The 23,438-nt window shown below is 46.9% G+C and overlaps 2 protein-coding genes and 1 pseudogene across 2 annotated transcripts in view; all 3 read left to right on the top strand.

Moving 5' to 3' along the window:
* The window catches only part of LOC147452513 (ADP-ribosylation factor-like protein 8c), a 35,352-nt gene extending 13,074 nt beyond the window's left edge, over window positions 1–22,278 (top strand). The window contains exons 2-6 of the mRNA XM_086518168.1: window positions 20,168–20,249; window positions 20,331–20,363; window positions 20,625–20,746; window positions 20,833–20,997; window positions 21,986–22,278. Of these exons, the coding sequence (XP_086374294.1) occupies window positions 20,168–20,249; window positions 20,331–20,363; window positions 20,625–20,746; window positions 20,833–20,997; window positions 21,986–22,103 (520 nt within the window). The 3' untranslated portion in view covers window positions 22,104–22,278. The remainder of the gene's footprint in view (window positions 1–20,167; window positions 20,250–20,330; window positions 20,364–20,624; window positions 20,747–20,832; window positions 20,998–21,985) is intronic.
* On the top strand, window positions 14,268–14,576 carry LOC147452515 (secreted RxLR effector protein 78-like). The gene has a single exon (XM_086518959.1). The coding sequence runs from the start codon at window positions 14,268–14,270 to the stop codon at window positions 14,574–14,576; it is 309 nt and encodes a 102-aa protein (XP_086375085.1).
* On the top strand, window positions 14,817–20,031 carry LOC147452514 (uncharacterized; annotated as a pseudogene).
* Window positions 22,279–23,438: the final 1,160 nt, after the last annotated feature.

Genomic DNA, 23,438 nt, shown 5'->3' with positions numbered 1-23,438 from the left:
TCCTAAAATGCTTGCCATGGAAACCCTAGCAGATTATAACTTGAAATTTCTTGACATCTCTTAGTAGATGTCTCTTCTCGAGTTGATAACCTTGGAGGTTCGGTGCGATTGCTATCTTGGGACTACTATCGCCGCCAAAGAAACACTGTCTGTCCAAGAGCTGATGGATCACGCTGTGCTCGGCTATGACCTCATGGAAGGAACCTAACCCTAATTTTTGGTGCAGGTTTCAGGATGGAAAGTCAGTCGACTTTTCGAGCTCGTCTAATGTCAAGATTGCTTTTTAAGTTTGAATTTTGTATGAGAATCTGTTTGAGAACTTGTTTGGTGATCTTGTTTGGAATTTGTTTGAAATGGATGCTATCTGTTTTAAACCTGTCTTGGTCCCGATTTGAATTGTTTGACTCTGGTTTTAAATACTGGTTCCAATGATTGGTGATTTTACTCCCCGGTGGAGAAGTGAGAAATACTGTTTTGGTATTGTTTGAACCTCGGAATGACGCAGGCCGATGCCTGGGGAGCGTTTCGTTGTATGCTAGAAAACTTCCGAACGACGCAGGCCAATGCTTGGGGAGCGTTTGGTTGTATGCTTTTGAACCTCCAAGCGACGCAGACTGCGGTCTGGGGAGCGTTTGGTTGTACAATCCTCTGAGCTCATGGCCCGGACCTTTTTAGGTTATTTGCGGGCGGAGTGACGAGGTAGTTGTTGAGTAGCTTCATACCGCAGACCGTTTGTCTCGGGGGAGTGCTCAGCGGCGCTGTTTGTTGTGTCTTGTAACATGCATATGTAAGCATTTGTGTTGCATTGTGATGTGCCAATTATTGAACATTCCTAATTGGATGAGATTGCCTGGGTATGTAATTTTAGTGCATCAAGACACCCATGGAAGATCAGTACGGTCTGGGTGTGATGGCTAATTTTACTACGCCGGAATATCAAGAGTTCCGATCTGGACGAAAGGAGAAGCTAACTCCTTGATCAAAAGAGCCGAAAGGAGAAGCTAACTCAACAAAAAGAGCAAATTGATTGTCCCTCCGAATGTCCCTCGGAATGACTCTCGGAAATTTTTGAGCTAACTTGAGTTGTTTTGCAAATATGCTGTAATCGCGGACGATTACTCTCTTTCAAGAAGGGGAGATGTCACAAACTGTTGACGTGTCAAAGCCTAAAGAATGGAGCCAACTTACAGATGTCGGCCAAGGGGCCTAAACCCTAAGAAGAATAAGTAATAGAAGAAGAAGTCCTCCCAACTTATGGGGACCCCGTCCGATGGGGCCCCAAGTGACATAAAGAATTAAAATAAAGCAGGACACACATTGCGAAGCTGGCTGATGACGTGGCAGAGTTCTGGAATTTACGTTGGTTGATGACGTGGCAAGTTGTACGGATTTGTGCGTTTTGCGTTGACTGATGACGTGGCAGGCTATACTGATTTCCGTAAATTACGCTGGCAGCTTTTGGCATTGCTTTTGGGACCAGAAGCTTTTGAGTTATGAAGGCTTTTCACTGTAATTGCGTTTCAGGCCAAGGGCCTTTAAATATGAGGTTAGGGCTCATTCTCTGGCATGCTTCCTGGAGAAGGTGCAGAGTCTGGAGTCTCGGCTTGTACTGTGTTGATGCAATATAAAGAAATATCGAAAGGGGCGCCAAGGTTTGAAGCCAATACTCTCTTGGGTGGAATTCCGTCACTCCGTGTCGCGTGTCGTCTCTCTCTCTCTCTCTCTCTCAGTTTAGTTGTTATTGAAGTGCTAAAAGTCTGTTCAGTCTGTTCTTTTCTATTGGCACGTGGTGCTTGTCTTGTGACAGTGGTATCAGAGTATCAAGCGTGTGCTTTTCTGAAAGCATACCGTTCCCACAAAGAGCAGACAGAGCAAACCAGAGACTTCTAGAATTTATTCGAAGTATCTTCGCCCTCCAACCCGGATCTATCAGCCACTCCCATCCTTACTTCATCGCGCATTGGGCGCGCTCCTGTTCTCACCGCTCATGTCTTACAGGGCATAAGCCATTAAGATCACTTGCAAGAGAAGGATCCAAGATTTGTTTCGAGCTCGTGTTTTTCAGACACTACCATGCAGATGTTGATGTCTATAGCTACCAAGCCGCACACTTCCAAGGACTTGACAAGCTTTCAAGAAAATTTTTGTCGGAAGTTACATGGTTTCTGACATCTTCCTTCGGAGTGCAACTTCTGGCAGAGTGGGGTATCCTAAAATGCCTGCCATGGAAACCCTAGCAGATTATAACTTGAAATTTCTCGACATCTCTCAGTAGATGTCTCTTCTCGAGTTGATAACCTTGGAGGTTCGGTGCGATTGCTATCTTGGGACTACCATCGCTGCCAAAGAAACACTCTCTGTCCAAGAGCTGATGGACCATGCTGTGCTCGGCTATGACCTCATGGAAGAAACCTAACCCTAATTTTTGGTGCAGGTTTTATGATGGAAAGTCAGTCAACTTTTCGAGCTCGGCTACTGTCGAGATTGCTTTTTAAGTTTGAATTTTGTCTGAGAATCTGTTTGAGAACTTGTTTGGTGATCCTGTTTGGAATTTGTTTGAAATGGATGCTATCTGTTTTAAGCCTGTCTTGGTGCCGATTTGAATTGTTTTGACTCTGGTTTTGAATACTGGTTTCAATGATTGGTGATTTTACTCTCGGGTGGAGAAGTGAGAAATATTGTTTTGATATTGTTTGAACCTCGGAATGACGCAGGCCGATGCCTGGGGAGTGTTTGGTTGTATGCTTGAACCTCCAAGCGACGCAGACCATGGTCTGGGGAGCGTTTGGTTGTACAATCCTCTGAGCTCATGGCCCGGACCTTTTTAGGTTATTTCGGGGGGGAGTGACGAGGTAGTCGTTGAGTAGCTTCATACCGCAGACCGTTTGTCTCGGGGGAGTGCTCAGCAACGCTGTTTGTTGTGTCTTGTAACATGCATATGTAAGCATTTGTGTTGCATTTGATGTGCCAATTACTGAATATTCCTTACTGGATGAGATTGCTTGGGTATGTAATTTTAGTGCATCAAGACACCCGTGGAAGATCAGTACGGTCTAGGTGTGATGGCTAATTTTATTACGTCGGAATATCAAGAGTTCCGATCTGGACGAAAGGAGAAGCTAACTCCTTGATCAAAAGAGCTGAAAGGAGAAGCTAACTCCTTGATCAAAAGAGCCGAAAGGAGAAGCTAGCTCCTTAACAAAGGAGCAAACTGATTATCCGTCGGAATGTCCCTCGGAATGACCCTCGGAATGACCCTCGGAAATTTTTGAGCTAACTTGTGTTGTTTTGCAGATATGCTGTAATCGCGGACGATTACTCTCTTTCAAGAAGGAGAGATGTCACAAACTGCTGACGTGTCAAAGCCTAAAGAATGGAGCCAACTTATAGATGCTGGCCGAGGGGCTTAAACCCTAAGAAGAACAAGTAATAGAAGAAGAAGTCCTACCAACTTATGGGGACACCGTTCGATGGGGCCCCAAGTGACATAAAGAATTAAAATAAAGCAGGACTCACACATTGTGAAGCTGGCTGATGACGTGGCAAGCTGTACGGATTTCTGCGTTTTGGGTTGGCTGATGACGTGGTAAGCTGTACGGATTTCCGTAAATTACTTTGGCAGCTTTTGGCATTGCTTTTGGGACCAAAAGCTTTCGAGTTTTGAAGGCTTTTCACTGTAATTGCTTTTCGGGCCAAGGGCCTTTAGATATGAGGTTAGGGCTCATTCTCTGGCATGCGTCCTGGAGAAGGTGCAAAGTCTGGAGTACCGGCTTGTACTGTGTTGATGCAATTTAAAGAAATACCGAAAGGGGCGCCAAGGTTTGGGGCCAATAGTCTCTGGGGGTGGAATTCCGCCTCTTCTGTGTTGCGTGTCGTCTCTCTCTCTCAGAGCTCAGTTGTTATTGAAGTGTTAAAAGTCTGTTGAGTCTGTTCTTTTCTATTGGCACGTGGTGCCAAAAATCACTGAACTTCAATAGAGAGATAGAAGGAGAGAGTCGACACGGCACGACGTAGTTCTGTGCCCAGTGGTATTGGCCCCAAAGTCTGGCGCCCCTTTCGGTATTTCTTTATCATGAATCATTGCCAAGTACAACTTCTGAAGGACTTTTGCTCTCAGACTCTACGTCTAGATGCCTTGCAGAATGAGGCCCCAAGGGCTCTTTTATCTTACAAGGGATGTCCCAAAAGCGGAGCCCAAAAAGCAATTAGTTCAAAAAGCAGTACATGAAAAGTTTGAAACTCAAAAGCTTCTAGGTCCAAAAGTTGGCGCTAATGGCTGCCTGCACAAATCACGGAATTCTGTTCGTCTGCCACGTCATCAGCCAGTGCAAAACACAGAGCATTCGTACAATTGCCACGTCAGAGGGTTCCACGCTCTCTCTCTCTCTCTCTCTCTCTCTCTCTCTCTCTCTCTCTCTCGTGTCCTCATGGCCCCATTAAATGGGACCTCATAAGCTGGAACAACTTATAACTTTAGGGTTTCGTGAGGACATGCCACCTCATCAATTTATGGCATACCCCCCTCTTGAAAGAATTGTAATCGCCCTCGATTACGCCTGCAAAAACAGGTAGAGGCCATAAACTAGTTTAGTAGACACCGAATCTTAAGTACCGACGCACAAGAAGACACAAATCCAGCACTTGCACAATAAAAATCCATCCAGATCTAGGACCATGATTCCTGGCAAAGTGTTCAGTAATCGCATCTAGATCCACACCGGACCTTACTGATGTCAGATTAACTATTTCTTATTGGATCATGTCCATAGAATCTCAAGACCGAAATGCTGCAGTCATTTCGTCTTTCAAACCTGCACTCAAACACAATCACATGAGTGAGCACAAAAATCCGATTCATTTTCGAGAATTCCTATGTCGAAGTACTTCTTTCATAAAGTCATCCTATCAGATGACTATGCAAGAGATGTCATTACAGCTTGGCATCCCTTGTAAATGACTAAGAGATATTCATTGGACAACTATTTCCAGAGGTTTTGGGATACTTATTTACCAGAGAGACCATATGCAACGGTTTTGCTGTGGTTTGCTAAAAGAGAGTCGAGACTATTGTCTAAGCCAGAAGTCTGACTCTACTCAGAGACTTATGCAACATGCTAAAGAACGATTTGGAACGCATGCCGACTCATTGACTTATCTTACGGAGAGGATAGTTGTCACAGGTTTGGACACCCCGAGTCTAGATTCTGTCTCGACACAAGAGAGAATGACTTAAAATTCTTCACAATTTTAAAATCACAGTTCAATTTGGTCGACACGGCCCGACGTAGTTCCGTGCCCAGAGGTATTGGCCCCAAAGATTGGCGTCCCTTTCGGTATTTCTTTTATATTAATCTTTGAGAAAAGTATAATACCCGAAGGGTCCTCTGGTCTCAGACTCTGCGTCTAGATGCCCTACAGAGTGAGGCCCTTGGGTTTCTTTTATTTTTTACAAAGGGTTGTTAAAAGCTGAGCCCCAAAAGAAGTTAAACTCGCAACTAGTTCTCAAAAACTGGCAAAAAGCAGCCAACGCAAATTACGGAATTTTGTACAGTTGCCATGTCAACATGTCAGCGCGAATTGCGAGCGTTCGTACAACTGCCACGTCATCAACCAAACAACGCAATTTTCGAAGATTCCGTACATTCTGCCACGTCATCAATCCGTTGTGTGTGTGTGTGTGTGTGTGTGTGTCCGGGCAATACTACCACGTCATCATTTTGTGACATACCCCCCTCTTGGAAGAATGTAATCGCCCTCGATTGCGCCTGCAAAATCAGACATAAGCCATAAACCAATTCAATAGACATTGACTCTAAGTACTGACACACTAGACGACACACATCCAGCACTTTTACAAAGACGACAGTCACATCACATCTCATTCAGATCGTAGTCTGATCACATCACATAGAAATTCATTCCAAATCTCAGACCATGACTAGTCGCCAACAACGTATTTAGTAACCGCATCTAGATCCATCCCGGACCTCACTGATGTTGTAATCCTATATTGCGATCATGTCTATAGAGATTTTCAACTCAAGCACTGTCGTGTGCAAGTAGCCATTCACCTCAAGCACTGCCTGTGCGAGAATCATTCGCCTCAAGCACTGTCGTGTGCCTAGCATACAATGAAACGCTCCCGGGACATCCCGTCTGCGTTGTTCCGAGGTTCAAACAATACCAAAACAACATTTTTCACTACTCCACCCGGGAGTAAAAATCACCAATTAATGAAACCAGTATTAAAAACCAGAGTCAAAACATTTCAAATCGGCACCAAAACAGGTTCAAAACAGATACCATCCATTTCAAACAAATTTCAAACAAGATCACCAAACAAGTCCTCAAACAGATTCTCAGACAAAATTCAAACTTAAAAAGCAATCTCGACATCAGTCATGCTCGAAAAGTCGACTGACTTTCCATCCTAAAACTTGCATAAAAAATTAGGGTTAGGTTCTCGTAGCCGACTGCAACTTGATCCACAAACTCTTGAATAGTCGAAACAAGCCTCGACAAGCAATGCTTTGTGGCGGTGATGGTAGTCTCAAGACCTGGCAAGCACATTGGACCTTCAAGATTATAAGAGACACCTGTTGAGAGATGTCGAGAAATTTCAAGTTATAATTTGCTAGGGTCTTCATGGCAAGCATTTCAGGATACCCCACTGTGCCAGAAGTTGCACTCTGAAGGAAGATGTCAGAAACCATACAACTTCGGGCAAATTTTTTCTTGAAAGCTTGCCAAGTCCTTGCAGTGTGCGGCTTGGTAGATATAGACATCCATTATTGCATGGCACTGCATTTGAGAAAAACAGCAGCTTGAAACAAATCTTGGATCCTTCTCTTGCAAGTGATCTTTATGGCTTATGCCTTGTAAGTCACGAGCGGCGAAGACGAGAGCGCACCTGATGCGCGATGAAGTAAGGGTGGGAGTGCCTAATAGGTCCAGGACCGGAGCACGCCGAAGCTAAAATTTCCAATGAACTTTGGAAGTGCGATGTTGCTCTATCTCCTCTTTGGTAGGACCGGTATGCTTTTAGAAAAGCACACGACTGATGCTCTGATACCACTGTCACAAGACGAGCACCACGTGCCAAAAGAAAAGAACAGACTGAGCAGACTTTTGACACTTCAATAACAATTGAACTGAGAGAGAGAGAGAGAGAGAGAGAGAGAGAGAGAGAGAGAGAGAGAGAGAGAGAGACGACACGTGACACGGAGTGGCGGAATTCCACCCTAGAGAGGCCCCAAACCTTGGCGCCCCTTTCGGTATTTCTTAAAGTTGCATCAACACAGTACAAGCCGATACTCCACGCTGTGCACCTTCTCCCAAAAGTGTGCCAGAGAATGAGCCCATGGCCTTTATATAAGCTTGAAACAAATCTTGGATCCTTCTCTTGCAAGTGATCTTTATGGCTTATGCCTTGTAAGTCACGAGCGGCGAAGACGAGAGCGCACCTGATGCGCGATGAAGTAAGGGTGGGAGTGCCTAATAGGTCCAGGACCGGAGCACGCCAAAGCTAAAATTTCCAATGAACTTTGGAAGTGCGATGTTGCTCTATCTCCTCTTTGGTAGGACCGGTATGCTTTTAGAAAAGCACACGACTGATGCTCTGATACCACTGTCACAAGACGAGCACCACGTGCCAAAAGAAAAGAACAGACTGAGCAGACTTTTGACACTTCAATAACAATTGAACTGAGAGAGAGAGAGAGAGAGAGAGAGAGAGAGAGAGAGAGAGAGAGACGACACGTGACACGGAGTGGCGGAATTCCACCCTAGAGAGGCCCCAAACCTTGGCGCCCCTTTCGGTATTTCTTTAAGTTGCATCAACACAGTACAAGCCGATACTCCACGCTATGCACCTTCTCCCAAAAGTGTGCCAGAGAATGAGCCCATGGCCTCATATATAAAGGCCCTAGGCCCCAAAAGCAGTTTACATGAAAAGCCTTTAAACTCAAAAGCATCTGGTCAAAAAGCAATGCCCAAAAGCTGCCAGTGTGATTTACGGAAATCTGTACAACTGCCACGTCAACAACGCAAATCGCAGAAATCCGTATAGGCGGCTGGGTCAACATGTTAGTGCAATTTTAGGGCTGTCCGTACAGCTGCCACGTCATTAGTCCACGCGCGTGTGTGTGTGGGTCCTGCTTTATTTTTATGCCTTTATGTCACTTGGGCCCCATGGGACGGGATCCCATAAGTTGGTAGGACTTTCTTCTGCTATTGCTTGTTCTTCTTAGGGTTTAGGCCCCTCGACCGGTGATTAGCACAGTGGCTCCGTTCTTCAGTGGCTTGACACGTCACCAATTTGTGACATGTTCCCCTCTTCCCCCCTACCAGCAACACCTAACTGTGCGCACACTTGTAGAGAGTTGACGTCGCTCTAATTGATGCATCTGAAAAACCCATTTGGTGCATAGTGCCCTCAAGGAAACTGTAACAAACTTGGACACCCCAAGTCTGGAATCTGTCGCGACACGAGAGAGAGAATCACTTCAAACACTTCACAATTTAAATCACAATTCAATTCGAGTTGATACGGCCCGGCGTAGTTCCGTGCCAAGAGAGATTGGCCCCAAAGACTGGCGCCCCTTTTGGTATTTCTTTTTATATTAATAATTTAGCAAGTACAGTTGCCCGTGGGTCTCCTTTGCTCACCAGCTCGTTAGCACTGAATGAGCTAGAGAGAACCCAGGGGTCTTATTTAAAGGCCCTTTGGCCATGGAAAAGTAGTTACACAAAAGCTTCAAACTCAAAAGCACATGGCTTCCCAAAAGCTGGCTGCCAACGCAAATTACAGAAAACCGTACGGACTGCCACGTTAGCAACCCAACGCGTTTTACGGAAATCCGCACAGTCGGTCACGTCAGCAGTACGAATCTCCGGAATCCGTACAGCAATCCGTCAGCTTCTTTCTTTGGGGCCCCGTCTGCAAGGTGCCTATAGGTTGGAACAACTTCATCAATAGCACTTTGTCCGTTTAGGCATGCCACGTCATCAGTTTGTGACTCACCCCCCTCTTGAAAGAATGGTAATCGCCCTCGATTACGCCTGCAAAACAGACAGAGGCCATAAACCAGTTTAGTAGATACTGACTCTTAAGTAGCGACGTACTAGACCAACACAAATTTAGCACTTGCACAAAGACAACCCAGTCAGTGCACATTCATATCAAATCAATCACATAAAAATGGATTCGAGATCTAAGACCATGATTCCTGGCAACGTATTTAGCAATTGCATCTAGATCCATCCCGGACCTCACTGATGTCGGATTAGCTAATTCTTATTGCGATCATGTCTATAGATTCTCAAGACCGAAATGATGCAGTCAATTCGTCTTTCATTCCTACACTCAAAACAAATCACATTAGAGAGTACACATCAATCAGGTTCAAGTTCGGGAATTCCCATTTCAATATTCATGATGTCATACAGCAGAATACTATTAGCACAACAGTATCCCTGAAATCCAAAGGGAAATCAGTGCCTCTATTCCATCCAAGTAATCTGTGACAAAGGAGCGGAGTGACTCTCCTCTTGTGCAGTCCCGTCTGCACCAGACTCAATCCTTCTGATCCGCGGGATCTTTTGGACTAGACGCAGCTAATCCAAAAGCCTCAAGGTAAAGTTCCAAAATCTGAGGAGTATCTGCTATGTCCTCCTCCATCCACTTCGCATCCAATGCCTGATAGTTCTTAAATTTCACTAAGAACCGCCAAATCACTTTACCTTTCACTTTTTTTCCTTATGTGCTAGAATCTGTTTGGGAACGAGTATCTCCTTGCTCTCTTCCACTTCGGGTTGCTCATCAAGCTCCCCATCAGCTGGCAGCTCACCCTTAAAGGGTTTCAATAGACTCACATGAAATTCATTGTGAATCTTCCAAGTATCTGGCAACTTGAGTTTGAAGGATACATTATTTATTGGAAAGGGCCATAATACCTCATGCTAAGCTTTGGAAAAATCTGCTCCTTTCCCTTTCGTTTCCTTAGGCATGCCTTCTCAAAATGTAAGAGCACCCAATTAACTTCCTTCAACTTCAAGTCGCGTTGATGTCGATTTGCTACCTTCTTGTGCCGTGCTTGAGACTTCTCTAGAGTCTAGAGCCTCGCGAACCTTGGCAAAAGTAGTGTCTAAGTCCCTTGTATACTGATTGGCTTCCAAAATCTTGTCTTTGGTGCTTAAAAAGGGAGGGACCTTCTTAACACCTTCGATTACCTGCTGCTGAACGCCATCATGTCCCCCCCCCTTCCCCCCCTTCGCCAGGTGCTGCCCCTACTGCTGCTGTGACGAGCAGGTACACAACCCCTGCCTACTGCGCGCACACACACAGAGAGAGAGAGAGAGAGAGAGAGAGAGAGAGAGAGAGAGAGAGAGAGAGGGAGGTGAGTTTTGTTAGAGAGTGAGTTTGTGAGAGTGTTCCTTAAGGTAGAGAGAGAGAGTGTTAGAGAATCAGCAGCAGCGTGACTTCGACAACCCCTTTCCTCTTCATCGACGTCTTTCCGCCTTCATTCTGGCTTCAGACTCTGATGGAGGCTCCTCCCGCTGCCTCAGAGGGACTCACATGCAGCCCCCTCGACCGCCCCCGAGGACACCCCCATCAGGCTCTCTTTTGCCAGAAGAGGAAGCGAGCTTAGTAGCAGAGGTAGAGAGGCTCTAGGCCACCTCTACGATCTGCCGCATTGTTGGCACCCGTCCCAGTCGTGGTGAGCTTCGAGACTTACTACAGGCCCGCTTGCTTGCAGATGTGGGTAAGATTCAGGATATCCAGCTACTGGGACGCGGACACTATCAGATCGAGTTTGAGACAGCACAGAGTGTCTCACAGGTCATTGGGATGAGCCGCTTGGATATACGGAGCTCGAGCCTTCTTTCGTCAGTGGCATCACGGGTTTGATCCAGCAGTGGCGGCAGAGAGGTCTGAGCGTCTTTTCCCAGTGACAGTGTGCTTCCCGAGCCTCGGGAGTACTTGCCCCTAGTTTCCCAGATTGGCTCTCTAGTGGGGTCGGTCCTGGAGACAGCATGTACATTAGCGTCAGTTGTTGCCAGAGCATCTGGTATGCCTTCAGTCAGAGTTCTAGTACCAGATGTCTCTTTTGCTTGCCAAAGGTAGTTCAGCTACCTAAGGTTGGCGGGGGATGGTTTGATCAGCGAGTAGAGTATTCGGGGCTCCCGAAGCAGTGCTTTATCTGTTGACAGGTTGGCCACTTGGCCAAGGCCTCTCCTCGTCGGAGACCCCGAGCTCCACCACCGACACAGACACAGACACAGCCTCCGGCGGCTGGAGCTTCGACGACACAGCCAGCGACTGGAGCCACATCTCAGTCGGCTGCAGAGAGACCTCCCCCACCTGTTGCTACATCAGAGTGGCAGCAGGTGCAGGGACGGCATCGAGGGTGCCAGCCTGAGCAGCCAATCCAGCGGCAGGGTCAGCAGCAGCAGTGGGTGCCGGTGCAGAACCGGTTTGAGGTTTTACAGACAGACAGCTCAGGAGAGCAGCCTATTGACCAGGAGATGGCAGCACCTCTCCCCACCCCTCCACCCCCTCCTCCACCGCCCTCTGCCCCGCCCATCATGCCCACAGTGCATGAGCAGCCTGTTTTATCTCCCCCTCGTGGAGATAGCGGCCCGCCTTTGCAGTCCTCGCCTTCGCCTCCTCCCGCCTCTCCACCTCCCATTGCAGCACCAGCTGCTTTCTCTCCGCACCTCGCCCCCGCTGCCATTTCCTCGCCTTCGTCTTTGCTTTCTACAGAGGAGCCACCACTTACTTGGCACTCTCCAGCAGTGCGACTCTCATTGAGTAGCGATTTTGCTCGTGGGCCAGTGGAGAGAGCTACGATGCCGATTAGAGCTTCACGCATGTCAGCGATACGGAGTCGGCTAATCAGCTTTGATTCGCGCCACAGGACTGCATCGTTTGAGTACTTTTTCACGCGCTTGTTTGGTAGTGAGGAGACACATGAGCCGGCACCTGTGCGGGTCACGTGGTTATCCTCCCAGCGCGGGGAGAGGAGGCACTGGATTCCTCAGTAGCCTTCTCCTTCCCGTTGTGTGGAGCGAGTGACAGAGAGTGGTCCATGGACTTGGCATCAGAGTGCTTGCACATACAGGCTATAGAGTTCTCTCATCACTTGGGAGACCTGGATGTGACAGATATGCTTGCGCGTTTTTGGGAGCTCGCCCATTACACAGTTACAGGCAGGACTGATGCTCACGGGGTCAGACATTTGGGGATTCGCTTTGTAGCGAACCTCGCGAGGCCTCCACTCTATGTATGCATTCATGAGGATGAGATCGTGGAGGCAGGCTCGGATGGAGATTATTCTCCCTCCAAGCCGATTGCGAAGGCTCGCTGAATGCAGCTACTTCATATATGGCAGACCATGAGGATCAATTCGTGGAATGTGCAGGGTCTTGGAGGCTCCCAGTATCATAGGCTTCGTCAGGAGATTCAGCGATGCTTGGTAGGGGGTTCCATTGATGTCTTGATGCTACAGGAGCACCATCTGAGTGAGAGCCGGATTCGCAGATTTGGCTCAGTTTTGCCATGCCGGTGTGAGCCATTTTAGTCAGCAGGTTTTGGACCCATGAGTGGGCAGGGAGGGGTATGTATGTTTATTGCGGATGCTTGGCGGCAGGCCATTGTGGACAGGGGTGATTGTGCCGGGCAGAGCCCAGTTTATGACATTGAGGATACATGGGGAGCTCGTGGGATTTCTCAATGTATATGCACCTAATCAGGCGAGTGCTAGAGCAGATTTCTGGGCACAGATTATGGATGCAGTACCTGAGGTGGACTATTGGTGTGTTGGAGGGGACTTCAACATGCTAGAGGATCCGGCAGATAGGATTGGGGGCAGTCATGTGACAGTGCATGGGCATGAGCTAGCAGCATGGGAGAGATTGTGTTTGACTTTGCGGATCTCGGATGTATGGCAGCATGAGGCTTTTGTACGATCTCCAGACAGTCTGAGTTTCTCTCGGTCGGACCGTCGAGACAGGGAGAAACTAACCTGGCTAGGATTGATTGATTCTATGTAGGCGACTTTGTTGGGGAGATGGGTGGGACCATAGGGATCCTGGTTGGCACTGCATTTTCGGATCATGCCCCGGTGATTCTCACTTTTGAGGAGCAGCGACGAGCACCTAGCATGCAACTACGGATTCCAGAGAGAGTGCTCATGGACCCGAGCCTTGTTGATGAGATAGAGCGTATCTAGCAGTCTAGCCAAAACTCAGATGTGGATGCAGCAGAGCAGTGTGCCTAGGGGATTGCGGTCCTCAGCACTTTTTTACATGAGACAGCTTTGACTAGATTTCGAGAGGCTGGCGAGAGAGAGAGGAGACTCAGGCGCAGCCTAGCAGCCATTCAGAGACTACAGGAGCAGCAGCCTGAGTGCACATGTCTAGAGGATCAGTTGCGGCAGGCCAGACATGAGGTTAGCGAGATCGAGGAGTAGAGACATGAGTTCTATTACCACCGCCAGGCCTCACAGTGCACACAGCTTGGGGACTGAGTCTCTGGAGAGTTTTTTGAGATTACTGGACCCCGCCATGCACGGACAGGGGTTAGACAGCTGAGACGTCAGGATGGATCCCTAGCGACTGAGCCTGAGGAGCTGAGAGGGATTGCTACCCATTTCTACAGAGATTTACTCAGTTCTACACCTCCATCTGAGGAGAGAGATAGGTGTAGATAGCTTGTTTGGGCTCATATCTAGAGGAGAGTCACAGATCGCATGCGGCATGCATTGGCACAGCCATTGTCTGAGGATGAGCTTATTGAGGCTTTGAGGATACTCCCACGTAGAAGCTGCCCAGGAGAGGATGGTTTGACACCTGCATTTTATAGGCGGCACTGGGGTATCTTGGGACCAGGCCTACGCAGAGGCTTTCAGCATATTTTAGACACGGGGGTGATGCCGCAGCGTTTCTCGGAGGGGCTGATTTTTCTTTTCCCCAAAGGGGAGGGAGTATCTGATGACATTCGGCAGTGGAGGCCTATCACGATCCTCTAACACTATATATAAAGTCTCAACGAAGACTTTGAGTTTGAGGATCCAGCCCCTCCTAGGCGAGTTGATCCCTGATACCCTGACTGGCTTTGTCAAGGGGAACGTAGTATCCTTGACAACATTTTTATATTTTGGGAGGCTACTGCACTAGCTCGCTTGCTTAGTGAGGATTTGGTTCTTCTTCTTCTGGACTTTGAGAAGGCCTATGACAGAGTGGACTGGAGCTTTCTAGAGGGCACTATGTTGCGTATGGGTTTTGAGCCTGGCTGGATTCGAGGGATTGCAGCTCTATACTCCACTGCTCAGAGTCAGGTGCTGATGGCAGGCGGCCGAGGGCCAAGTTTTGAGCTGACTCGCTCAGTTAGGCAGGGCTGCCCCCTTGCCCCCTTCCTCTTCTTGTTTTTCGCTGAGTCCATGAGTATGTATTTGACTGCAGAGGAGGTTGGATTACATGGGCTGCAGTTACCTATTTGGGATGAGGATTTGCTGGACTCAGAGTTTGCTGATGATACAGGACTTTATTTGCATGGCCAGGAGGCCAATCTGTAGAGAGCGGAGCAGGACTTGGATGTCTTTTGTGTGGCTTCGGGTGCCCTCATTAATTGGCGCAAGACAGTTGCTTTTTGGGTCAGTGAGTCTCCCACTCCCGAGTGGAGCCCGGACCCCGGATTTCGTTGGATACCCCCTGGCACTGCAGTACGGTACCTGGGTTGTCAAGTTGGATTGGACTTATCTCCCGAGCAGTAGATTGCTCCACTTCTTCTGTGCATACGGAAGAAGATTCTATATTGGAGCTCAACGAGATTATCTCTAGCAGGGAGGGTGGTGGTGACCAACCACGTTTTGCTGGCTACGATGTGGTACATCACTTCATGTTGGATATTCTCTAGTTCTTGTATCAAACAGATTCAAAGGCTAATCAGGAACTTCCCTTGGTCAGGGCGAGACGGTCAGTCTGCCCGGGCCAAAGTAGCTTGGTCGGTCATCACTTTACCCCTGGCAAAGGGGGGTCTTGGCATCATTGATCCCACAGATCAGAGCAGAGCACTGCTAGGGAAGCTCATTGTGCGAGGGCTTCTTCCTGGTGCCAAGCCGTGGAAGGAGTTCTTACTTAGGCGGATTCAGGCCCAAGCTCCCCTAGCAGGAGGTATTTGGGCACTAGAGACCAGATGGATCTTCACTGAGATGAGGAGGACAGGCCTGAGCAGAGGCTGGGAGGATCGTTTTGCTTTGAGCATATTACTGGCTTGGGAGTTGCTTTGCCTTGGCCTACAGCAGCGACAACACTCTTGTTTAGAGGGGAGAGGGCGGCAGCCTTTGATATGGAGTCCCTCTGTGCGCACAGAACAGGGACATATGTTGGGATCTAGGACGAGACTAGCATGGGGACCCATGGCTGATGGCCCTGCATACAGCTTTGGGGATTGGCAGGCTTTCTGCAGACTTCCAAAGGAGATACAGATGGAGAGGCTGAGCCACTTTCGGGGCGGACAGACTATGAGAGAGGAGATTCAGACAGCCCTTAGAGCACAGTGGGAGGAGCCATTTGAGCCGATGGCCCCTCGATGGATGGGGGCTTTTATGCAGCTAGAGATTTTGATTGCAGTCAGAGCATCTACCGAGGAGGGGATTTGTCTCTTCTTTGAGGTAGGGGATGAGGGGAGGCTGCAGAGAGTGGAGGAGGAGTCTCCATTGATTGAGGGATGTACGTTTCAGAGGATCAGAGTTGTGGGTGCTGCTTCACGGAAGTGGCACATAGACCCGGATCCAGGAGAGCTTGACACGACTTGGCGATTATGGGTCTATGGCTCTCGACCGCTGGCACGACTTCAGTGGGACCCAGGCGAGTGGATGTGGGAGGACTCTTTCGCTTCACCAGGTGCTCCTGACATCTCCTTCTTTCAGTACACAGTACGACTGGGGAGATACATTTTGACGTCACGGCGGGCAGCCATCCCAGCTGCAGCAGAGCATTGGAGACAACAGGGCCTCTCACAGGCCTTCCTAGAGGATTTCTGGGCGAGACTTTAGGCATCACGTCAGGCCCGTCGGATGGATCTCCACGTTTCAGTGTCTGGCTGCCCATCCAGGGGTAGCAGTGGGCACTTGGCTGGTTTATAGTGGCTTCCCCCATACTTGCAGCAGATGTGGGCATCAGCTAGAGACACAGAGACACTGCTTATGGGATTGCCCTCATGCGCAGTAGATTTGGCTTCGGATTCTTCATCTCCTGGCCTTGCTTACGCCGGAGGGTGTTTACACATGGGGAGCCACAGCCTGGTCAACATCCTCTGGGCCGGCCCTTGGGATATGAGGCGTCTCCCAACATTGTGGCTATTCATTTTGTTTGAGGGCAGCCCAGGCAGTTTACTGCACCGGACTTCACAGATTCACCTTGGATGGAGGCCAGAGAGCCTCGTTGGGAGCTTCTCAGCAGCCTCACTATCTGGTTCGTACGGCGAGCCAGGTGCAGTAGAGCTATAGATGGACGGACGGAGCCTCCGGCGGAGACATTTCGAGCGATATGGATAGAGCTGATTCACACCCTCCTCGGATTGCGCGGAGCAGCGGCGCCTAGCCTTCCATGCGACTTGGGGGGGTGGCCTCTTTTACTCCCGTAGAGCAGGCACTCCTCAGTGGCATTATCGCCCCATTTTTTGTTGTACATTCCGATAGTTAGGGGAGAGTCTCCTCTTCTATCTAGCCTCTTGTACTGTATCATGGAGTGTTTGTAGCCGGGGGCAGTTTTCTTTTTATAACTAATGGAAGGATCTCTTTGGGGAAAACAAAAAAACACCTTCGATTACCTCAAATGACGCCTGCCCCGTCGAGGAGTGAACCGTGTTATTATAGGCAAATTCCACCAAAGGCAAGTATTTTTCCCATTGAGTCTTCTAATCTGAGATATAAGACTTCAATAAATCCAAAACCACTAAATTGGCTATCTTAGATTGCCCATTTGTCTACGGGTGGAATGATGACGAGAACTGCAATTGCATGCCAGCCCTCCAAAACAAACTCGTGAATTGGGGATCTCTGTCGGAGACTATGATCTCATGCATGCCATATAACCGAAATATCTGAGCAATGAACAATCTCGCTAGATGATCAGGCTCGAATGCTTTCTTTACTGGAATGAAGTGAGCTTGCTTGCTAAGTCTGTCAATGACAGTCCAAATGCCATCGTGCCCACTTTGAGTTTACTGATGGTGTGATTCTCTTTGAATCTAGAGTTCCATGAGATTTAGGTCTTGCTATTCAGTCCTTCACATACCCACAAAGATACTTTGCTACATCTTTACCATCAAATTGATCCATTTTCTTCACCAGAGGAAGCAGTTTTACTCCAAGTTGTCTCAGATTTCTTTTTGCTGGTACTTATTTTCTTTTCCTAGGATTGGGGAGGGGGACTTCCTATCTTTGGGGGAGTTCTTAGCTTTAGCTTTGGAGCTTTAAGTGACAATGTTTGCTGTGTTCCGATGTAGGTTGAGTCAGTTGTTAACTCAGAGCATACTTTCTCTTTCAGAGGGGGCTTCCAGGTTAACATCTTCAGTTGACTTCCGGTGCTTCATTCGCGAAGTACCATGCACGATGTCGTTCAGTCCTTTGTTTCCTTACCCATTTCTTGCGGCTTTGGATGGTGTGCTTGAGCCCACGGTGTAGTTAGTATCTTGGAGGATGTTCTTATTTAGCCATTTCGATGGTTGCCTCGTCGTCGGATTTGTGGTGTGACAGTTGCTCTTCCCAGTGCATCCGAGCAGTATTTCCTATGCCGTCTCTTTTAGATTGATCCTTGGAGAGAGTACCATTTAGGACACACCTACTTCCCTTATCCTTAGACCGGCATGTTCTTCCATATAGGTGGATAGTGGTCCTTTCCGGACTAGGAACCGGTTGCAGTTAGCTCGAGCATTTCTTCACAGAGGGGAGCTAGTCTTCTTGGTTCTCCCAGATTTGGTTCCAGGTTCCACTGGTATATCATTTTCCTCTCGGATTCACCTACCCCAGGTGATCTAATTACATTGGCAGAGACTGTTGGAGAGTTATGATAGTTATCCATGGTTTGGGTCTTCTCCCTTCAGAGGGGGATGTGGAGCCAGCTTGGGAGTCAGTGTGTGCACACTACTTACATATAGTTCTTGTGGTTCCTTGTGCAGTGGACATGATTGACAGTCTATTTGGTGGCTTTCTATAGCACCTTGTTCTTCTCTTGCAGAGCTTGGGTGCAAGGTCTCACGATCTTGCCGTGTTAGCTGCAGTCCCAGTATTGATGTGTGTTTCTTACCGCTGGATGTTTATTCCCAATTTACTTTGAGAGGGGTGATATTCTATCGGGTGGTGTTCGAGACGGTTGAAGATTAGTTGCAATTTCACTCTCAGTTCCAATGAAGTTTCTTCAAATACAGTTGCAGTTCATCATTGTATATGATGGTTGGTGCAGTTTATGGGTTCTTTGTCATTAGACCTATAGTTCCTTAGTAGCCTCGGTTGTCCCCTTCCTGTCATTAGACCTATAGTTCCTTAGTAGCCTCGGTTGTCCCTTTCCTTGGACTTCCGTAGCAGCTTGGAGTTTCTGGCATGTGGTATATTGTCGGAGGTACAGATTTCCGACTCTTTCCTCGAGGGTGGAGCACTTTCGAGTTGGGAAATGATCCGGATACCCGTTGTTCATGCCCTTGCCCTCAGTTTTGATGCATACTCTTGGAGCGGTTAGTACCAGATGCTGGTTGTGCGACTTGTGAGTCGGTTGGCTTGAGGAGATGCTTGATGGAGTTGGATTTACTTTCAGCGGGGCAACATTATACTTCCTGAACGTCTTTGGGGGTAGTGGTTGGATGGTATGATGGGCTCATATTATTCAATCTCGGAGTTCAGTAGCAAATATCCTTGTCCACGAAACCCTCTCTTTACAGTTGCATATTGCTCCCTCTAGCTTCTTGGTCGGACTTCCTTTTCAGGATCTGAGAGGGGGTATTAAAGTTCAAGCATCTCTCCGGATTCGTCCGGTCGGTCCCAATTTCTTCCAGGGATAGGTGCTAGGGGGTGAGGGCTGTTTTGTGGCTGTGCCCAGCTAGTGTGAGGTAGGTTTCTCATGTCGGGTTGTGTCTAGCCATGTTTAGCCTTGGGTTTTGGCTCAGTTCCATGGCCATTAGGCTCTTGCAAGGTGGGAGTATTTTCCCATCCTTACCGGTATTTTTCCCTGGGCATCTGTTGCCTTTCCGCCCTATTTTTCCTATTTTCCCCATCTATTACTTGGTCGTGAGGGTTGGTTGGCTGGCCGACCTGGTCCTTGTGAGTATATAGGTGAGGGCAGGAGTGCTTGGGAGAGCAGTGTGTGCAGGCTTTGGGGTTACCAGCATGGAGAGCCTTTCCCATCTCTCTCTCTCTCTCTCTCTCTCTCTCTCTCTCTCTCTCTCTCTCTCTCAGATGTCCTGTCTCTTTCTACCTCAGTGATCTTTTTTCTCCACAAGTGTGCCTTGTTCATGTGTTTGGCATTGTAGGTGTTCTAGATCGGAGTTGAGGTACCCACCGGATCGCGAGCCAGTTCTCGTCTTCATTGCATCTGTCATTGCCACCTTTGACAGTTTCCACATTGCTTCCATTTTTCTTATTGCCCACTCTCCAAGCTCTCGTATGCGTCGGCCCATCATAGTCATGAGTTCTTTTACCTCTTCATCCACATTATCTTTGTCTTTGAGGCCACAAATTCTCACATGTAAGCACACACTCGTCTCTTTTGCTCCTCTTCTAGTGTCAAGTTAATAATGGTGGGTGTGGGGGTTGTTTCCTTGCCTTTTCCTTTCTTGGCAACTTCGATCCACTTCTCGGCCTCATCCGCTTTCTATTGAGTCTTTGTAATAATATCCACCCAAGAAGTCGTCATTTCTTTGTGTTGCTCCTCCCCCTCTTTGATGGCATGCACTTGCTCTTTAATCGTGTTCAGTTCTTCAATTACTGAGGGTTGGAGTTCTCCCTCTTCGAGTGTGTTTCGTGACGGCACCTTTGCAAGCTCCTTGAGTAACGCAATCTCCTCATCTTGGGCCGTCACACGATCTGAGAGAGAGAGAGAGAGAGAGAGAGAGAGAGAGAGAGAGAGAGAGAGAGAGAGAGAGAGAGAGAGAGATTTAACTGTTTTGCAGTCTGTTCTTCAAGCAAGAAATGGAACTTTCATTAATTGGTTTGCAAAGTGCTGGAAAGACTTCTCTTGTAAATGTGATTGCGGTAAAGATATTCTTGATCTCTTATCATGTCAACTGTTTATATTGTACTGGTCTATAAGTTTCTTCTACTTTTGGCTTGCAGACTGGCGGCTACAGCGAAGATATGATACCAACTGTAAGATGCATTTCAAACCTTTAACATATAGCTTCTGCCTAATGATAGTGAGCATTTAGGCTCGAGTATTGAGTAGGAGCACTAAATTATAATTTCAAGCTAAAGGCCCTCTTAGTATGTGGTGTTTTCTTTTGGTGAAATAAGCTCCAGCAGCTGAAATGTGGGGTCCGATTGAGACAATTTGCCTAATCCAATCCTCACTTTGGATAAAGCTTTGCCCCCATTGATTAAGCACCATGCTTAAACAATTGTGCCGTGCAGGTTGGTTTTAACATGCGCAAAGTCACTAGAGGGAATGTAACCATCAAGTTATGGGACCTTGGAGGGCAGCCACGCTTCCGTAGCATGTGGGAGCGCTACTGTCGGGGTGTTTCAGCAATTGTGTAAGTACAGCGTTTGCTCTCATACCTGCGTGGTTCTTGTAGAATGTTAACCTGGTTCTCAAAATAGCTGGTTGTCTGTGCTACAGATATGTTGTTGATGCAGCAGATAGGGAAAGCATACCAATCTCAAAAAGTGAACTTCATGATTTGTTGAGCAAGCCCTCTTTGAATGGTATTCCCCTTCTTGTATTGGGAAACAAGATCGATAAACAGCCAGAAGCATTATCGAAGCAGGCCCTAATTGACCAAATGTAAGACTCTCGGCTTATTTGTTGTGCTTAGTCCAACTGTCTTGAATTTTTTTATTTGTTGTGCTTAGTCCAACTGTCTTGAATTTTTTGGGGCTATGATATGTATAGTGTGTGTATGTGTTTGTGTGTGTGTGTTGTACATTTATTTCTACACGCACTGTTGAGCACTGATGTTATGAGTGGAAATGTTGTAGTATTTAGTCTTTATTATGGATTTTAACCATTGGCTATATTGATTTTAGTAAAAATTACCGAAATGCCCTTGAAATTTGTGGAAATTACCGATATACCCCGTTAGTCTCAGAAATTTCCAAAATTTCCCTCACATTGGCAAATATTGTCAAAAATTCGGCAAAACGTACCAATGTTCCCAAAATAGCCATTGGAAACATCTTTAGAGCCATCATGTTTGGCAAATTTTAATAGGAGGGTTGGCTCTCCTTCAATAGAAGTGTACAGAACTAGGATCTCCTATGGAACTAGGATCTCTTATGGTCTTGTGGGTTCATCAGATGAAATCCTTTACTCGCAGACAATAATTACGCTAATTGTGAGCTGGTTGGTAGAAGTTTTAATGTAAGGCAATTAAAGATAGATTTGTCATATAAAAACGAGTAGATATGTGAAAAGTGGATCAATCCATGGAAACTGGATTGATCAGATGAAATCATTTCGAATTGTGAGCTGGTTGGTAGAAGTTTTTATGTAAGGCATTTAAAGATAGATTTTTCATATAAAAAAGAGCAGATATGTGAGAACTGGATCAATCCATGGAAACTTGGTACAAGGGTATTTTGGAAGTTCCTAAAATTCAATGGGTATTTTTGGAATGCCCATAAAATACAGTAGTATGGCGGTAATTTTCCCTTGATTTTAAAGGCCCATGAGCATGATAGAGACTCATGAGTTTGTAAGTTGCACTTTCATTTGTGTGTGAAGTTGAGCTTCCATTGGGTTTATTAATAGATTTCGCATTTTCTTGTGGCAGGAGTCTGTCCTCTCTTACTGACAGAGAGGTATGCTGCTACATGATCTCTTGCAAAAATTCAACAAACATTGATGCGGTCATTGATTGGCTCGTGAAACATTCGAAGACCAAAAGCTAGCGGACATATGTATGTACTGGCACTCTTCTGGGTTCGGTCTTTTTTTTTGTGGCAGCTCAGCAAGGTCCCTTTACTGGTGTTGTGGTTTGGTGTATTTTTGATTCATGAAGCATTCTATGGTTGTGCCCATGCGTTTGTGATCTACTAATAAAGAGGTCAAAAGTCATTTTTGCAAGAGATGTATAATATCGTTGTGATCACATTACATCGTGCCGCTTGCACTAGTTGATATGGTCTTTTGTAATTTGTATGCTTTCTTGAAATAGTGGAAATAGCAAATTGGTATGAATGGATAAGTGGGGAGTTGGATTGAATGTTAAGGAATTGCTCGTAAATGCTATCAGGATGGAAGAAAAACACAAGAAATTTAATGTCAAAAACCTTGTCAAGCATTTGAGTGCTTGCATTAGTCTTATCAAGGTTTTGGGAAGATTTAGAAAGTATTTGCTTGCATTTTTAAAGGCAATAATTCAGGGCTAGCTACATAAATATGTTCAATTTCTTACTCATGGTTCATGGTATGTCTCCATATTTCATGGTATTTTTCCATCTGCCTCCTTTCAGTTTCTCTCTCTTTTCCACAATCGCTCGTCAGCTTTGGCAAGATCAAAGCCTTTCTGGGTCCCTCTATCTGCCAGTAGTTGTGTTGGTCAGGTGACAAATGCAAAATTGCATGTCATTTGCTGCTTTTACTGTTGTTTTTTGAAAAGGGCATATGATGGAAGCTGACGTTGCTCAGGCTATAATTAGTTTCTGCAGACACGAGGCAAGATGCTAAAAGTTCCATTTGCCTTGCCCAAAACCAATGCGTGCACGTGCACATGCTCTCTCTCTCTCTCTCTCTCTCTCTCTCTCTCTCTCTCTCTCTCTCTTCAGAGTCTTGAGTTCACAGCTTGTTGGCTCTCTTGGGACTGTTCCCCTCTCTCTCTCTCTCTCTCTCTCTCTCTCTCTCTCTCTCTCTCTCTCTCTCTCTCTCGCGCTATGCAAAGGGGGAAAGCATCAAATCGTGAAGTTGGTAGAAGAGGAAGAAGAAACCGACAACAATGGAGGCTACCGAGGATGGTGGAACTCCAAAGTTGCTAAAGTAGGTGCACTCTTCTCCAAGTTCCCTAAGAAGTTTGTCTATGAGAATTGCAACATGAAGCCAATCATTAAGAGATGCAACATCTAAATTGTTGCACACATGATCTTGGCTTGAAAACTCTTAACAAAACTATTATGCGAAGGCTGTTCAAGCTTATGGCTCTCTATGGGGCAGCTCAAGATTTTTTTCCTTCCAATGTATGCTCCCAACGAAAATAATCTGTTTTGTGAGTCCTAAGGAAAGTAACTTGT

This window comes from Adiantum capillus-veneris, chromosome 8, assembly GCF_014529385.1.
Source record: "Adiantum capillus-veneris isolate H3 chromosome 8, ASM1452938v2, whole genome shotgun sequence".
Taxonomy (NCBI): Eukaryota; Viridiplantae; Streptophyta; class Polypodiopsida; order Polypodiales; family Pteridaceae; genus Adiantum; species Adiantum capillus-veneris.
Note: the sequence above shows the minus strand (reverse complement) of the source record. Positions and strands in the feature narration are given on the sequence as shown.

What these genes read in the sequence shown, in the direction of transcription:
- LOC147452515 (XM_086518959.1), top strand. Translation starts at nt 14,268, where the DNA reads ATGTTGCGTATGGGTTTTGAGCCTGGCTGGATTCGAGGGATTGCAGCT.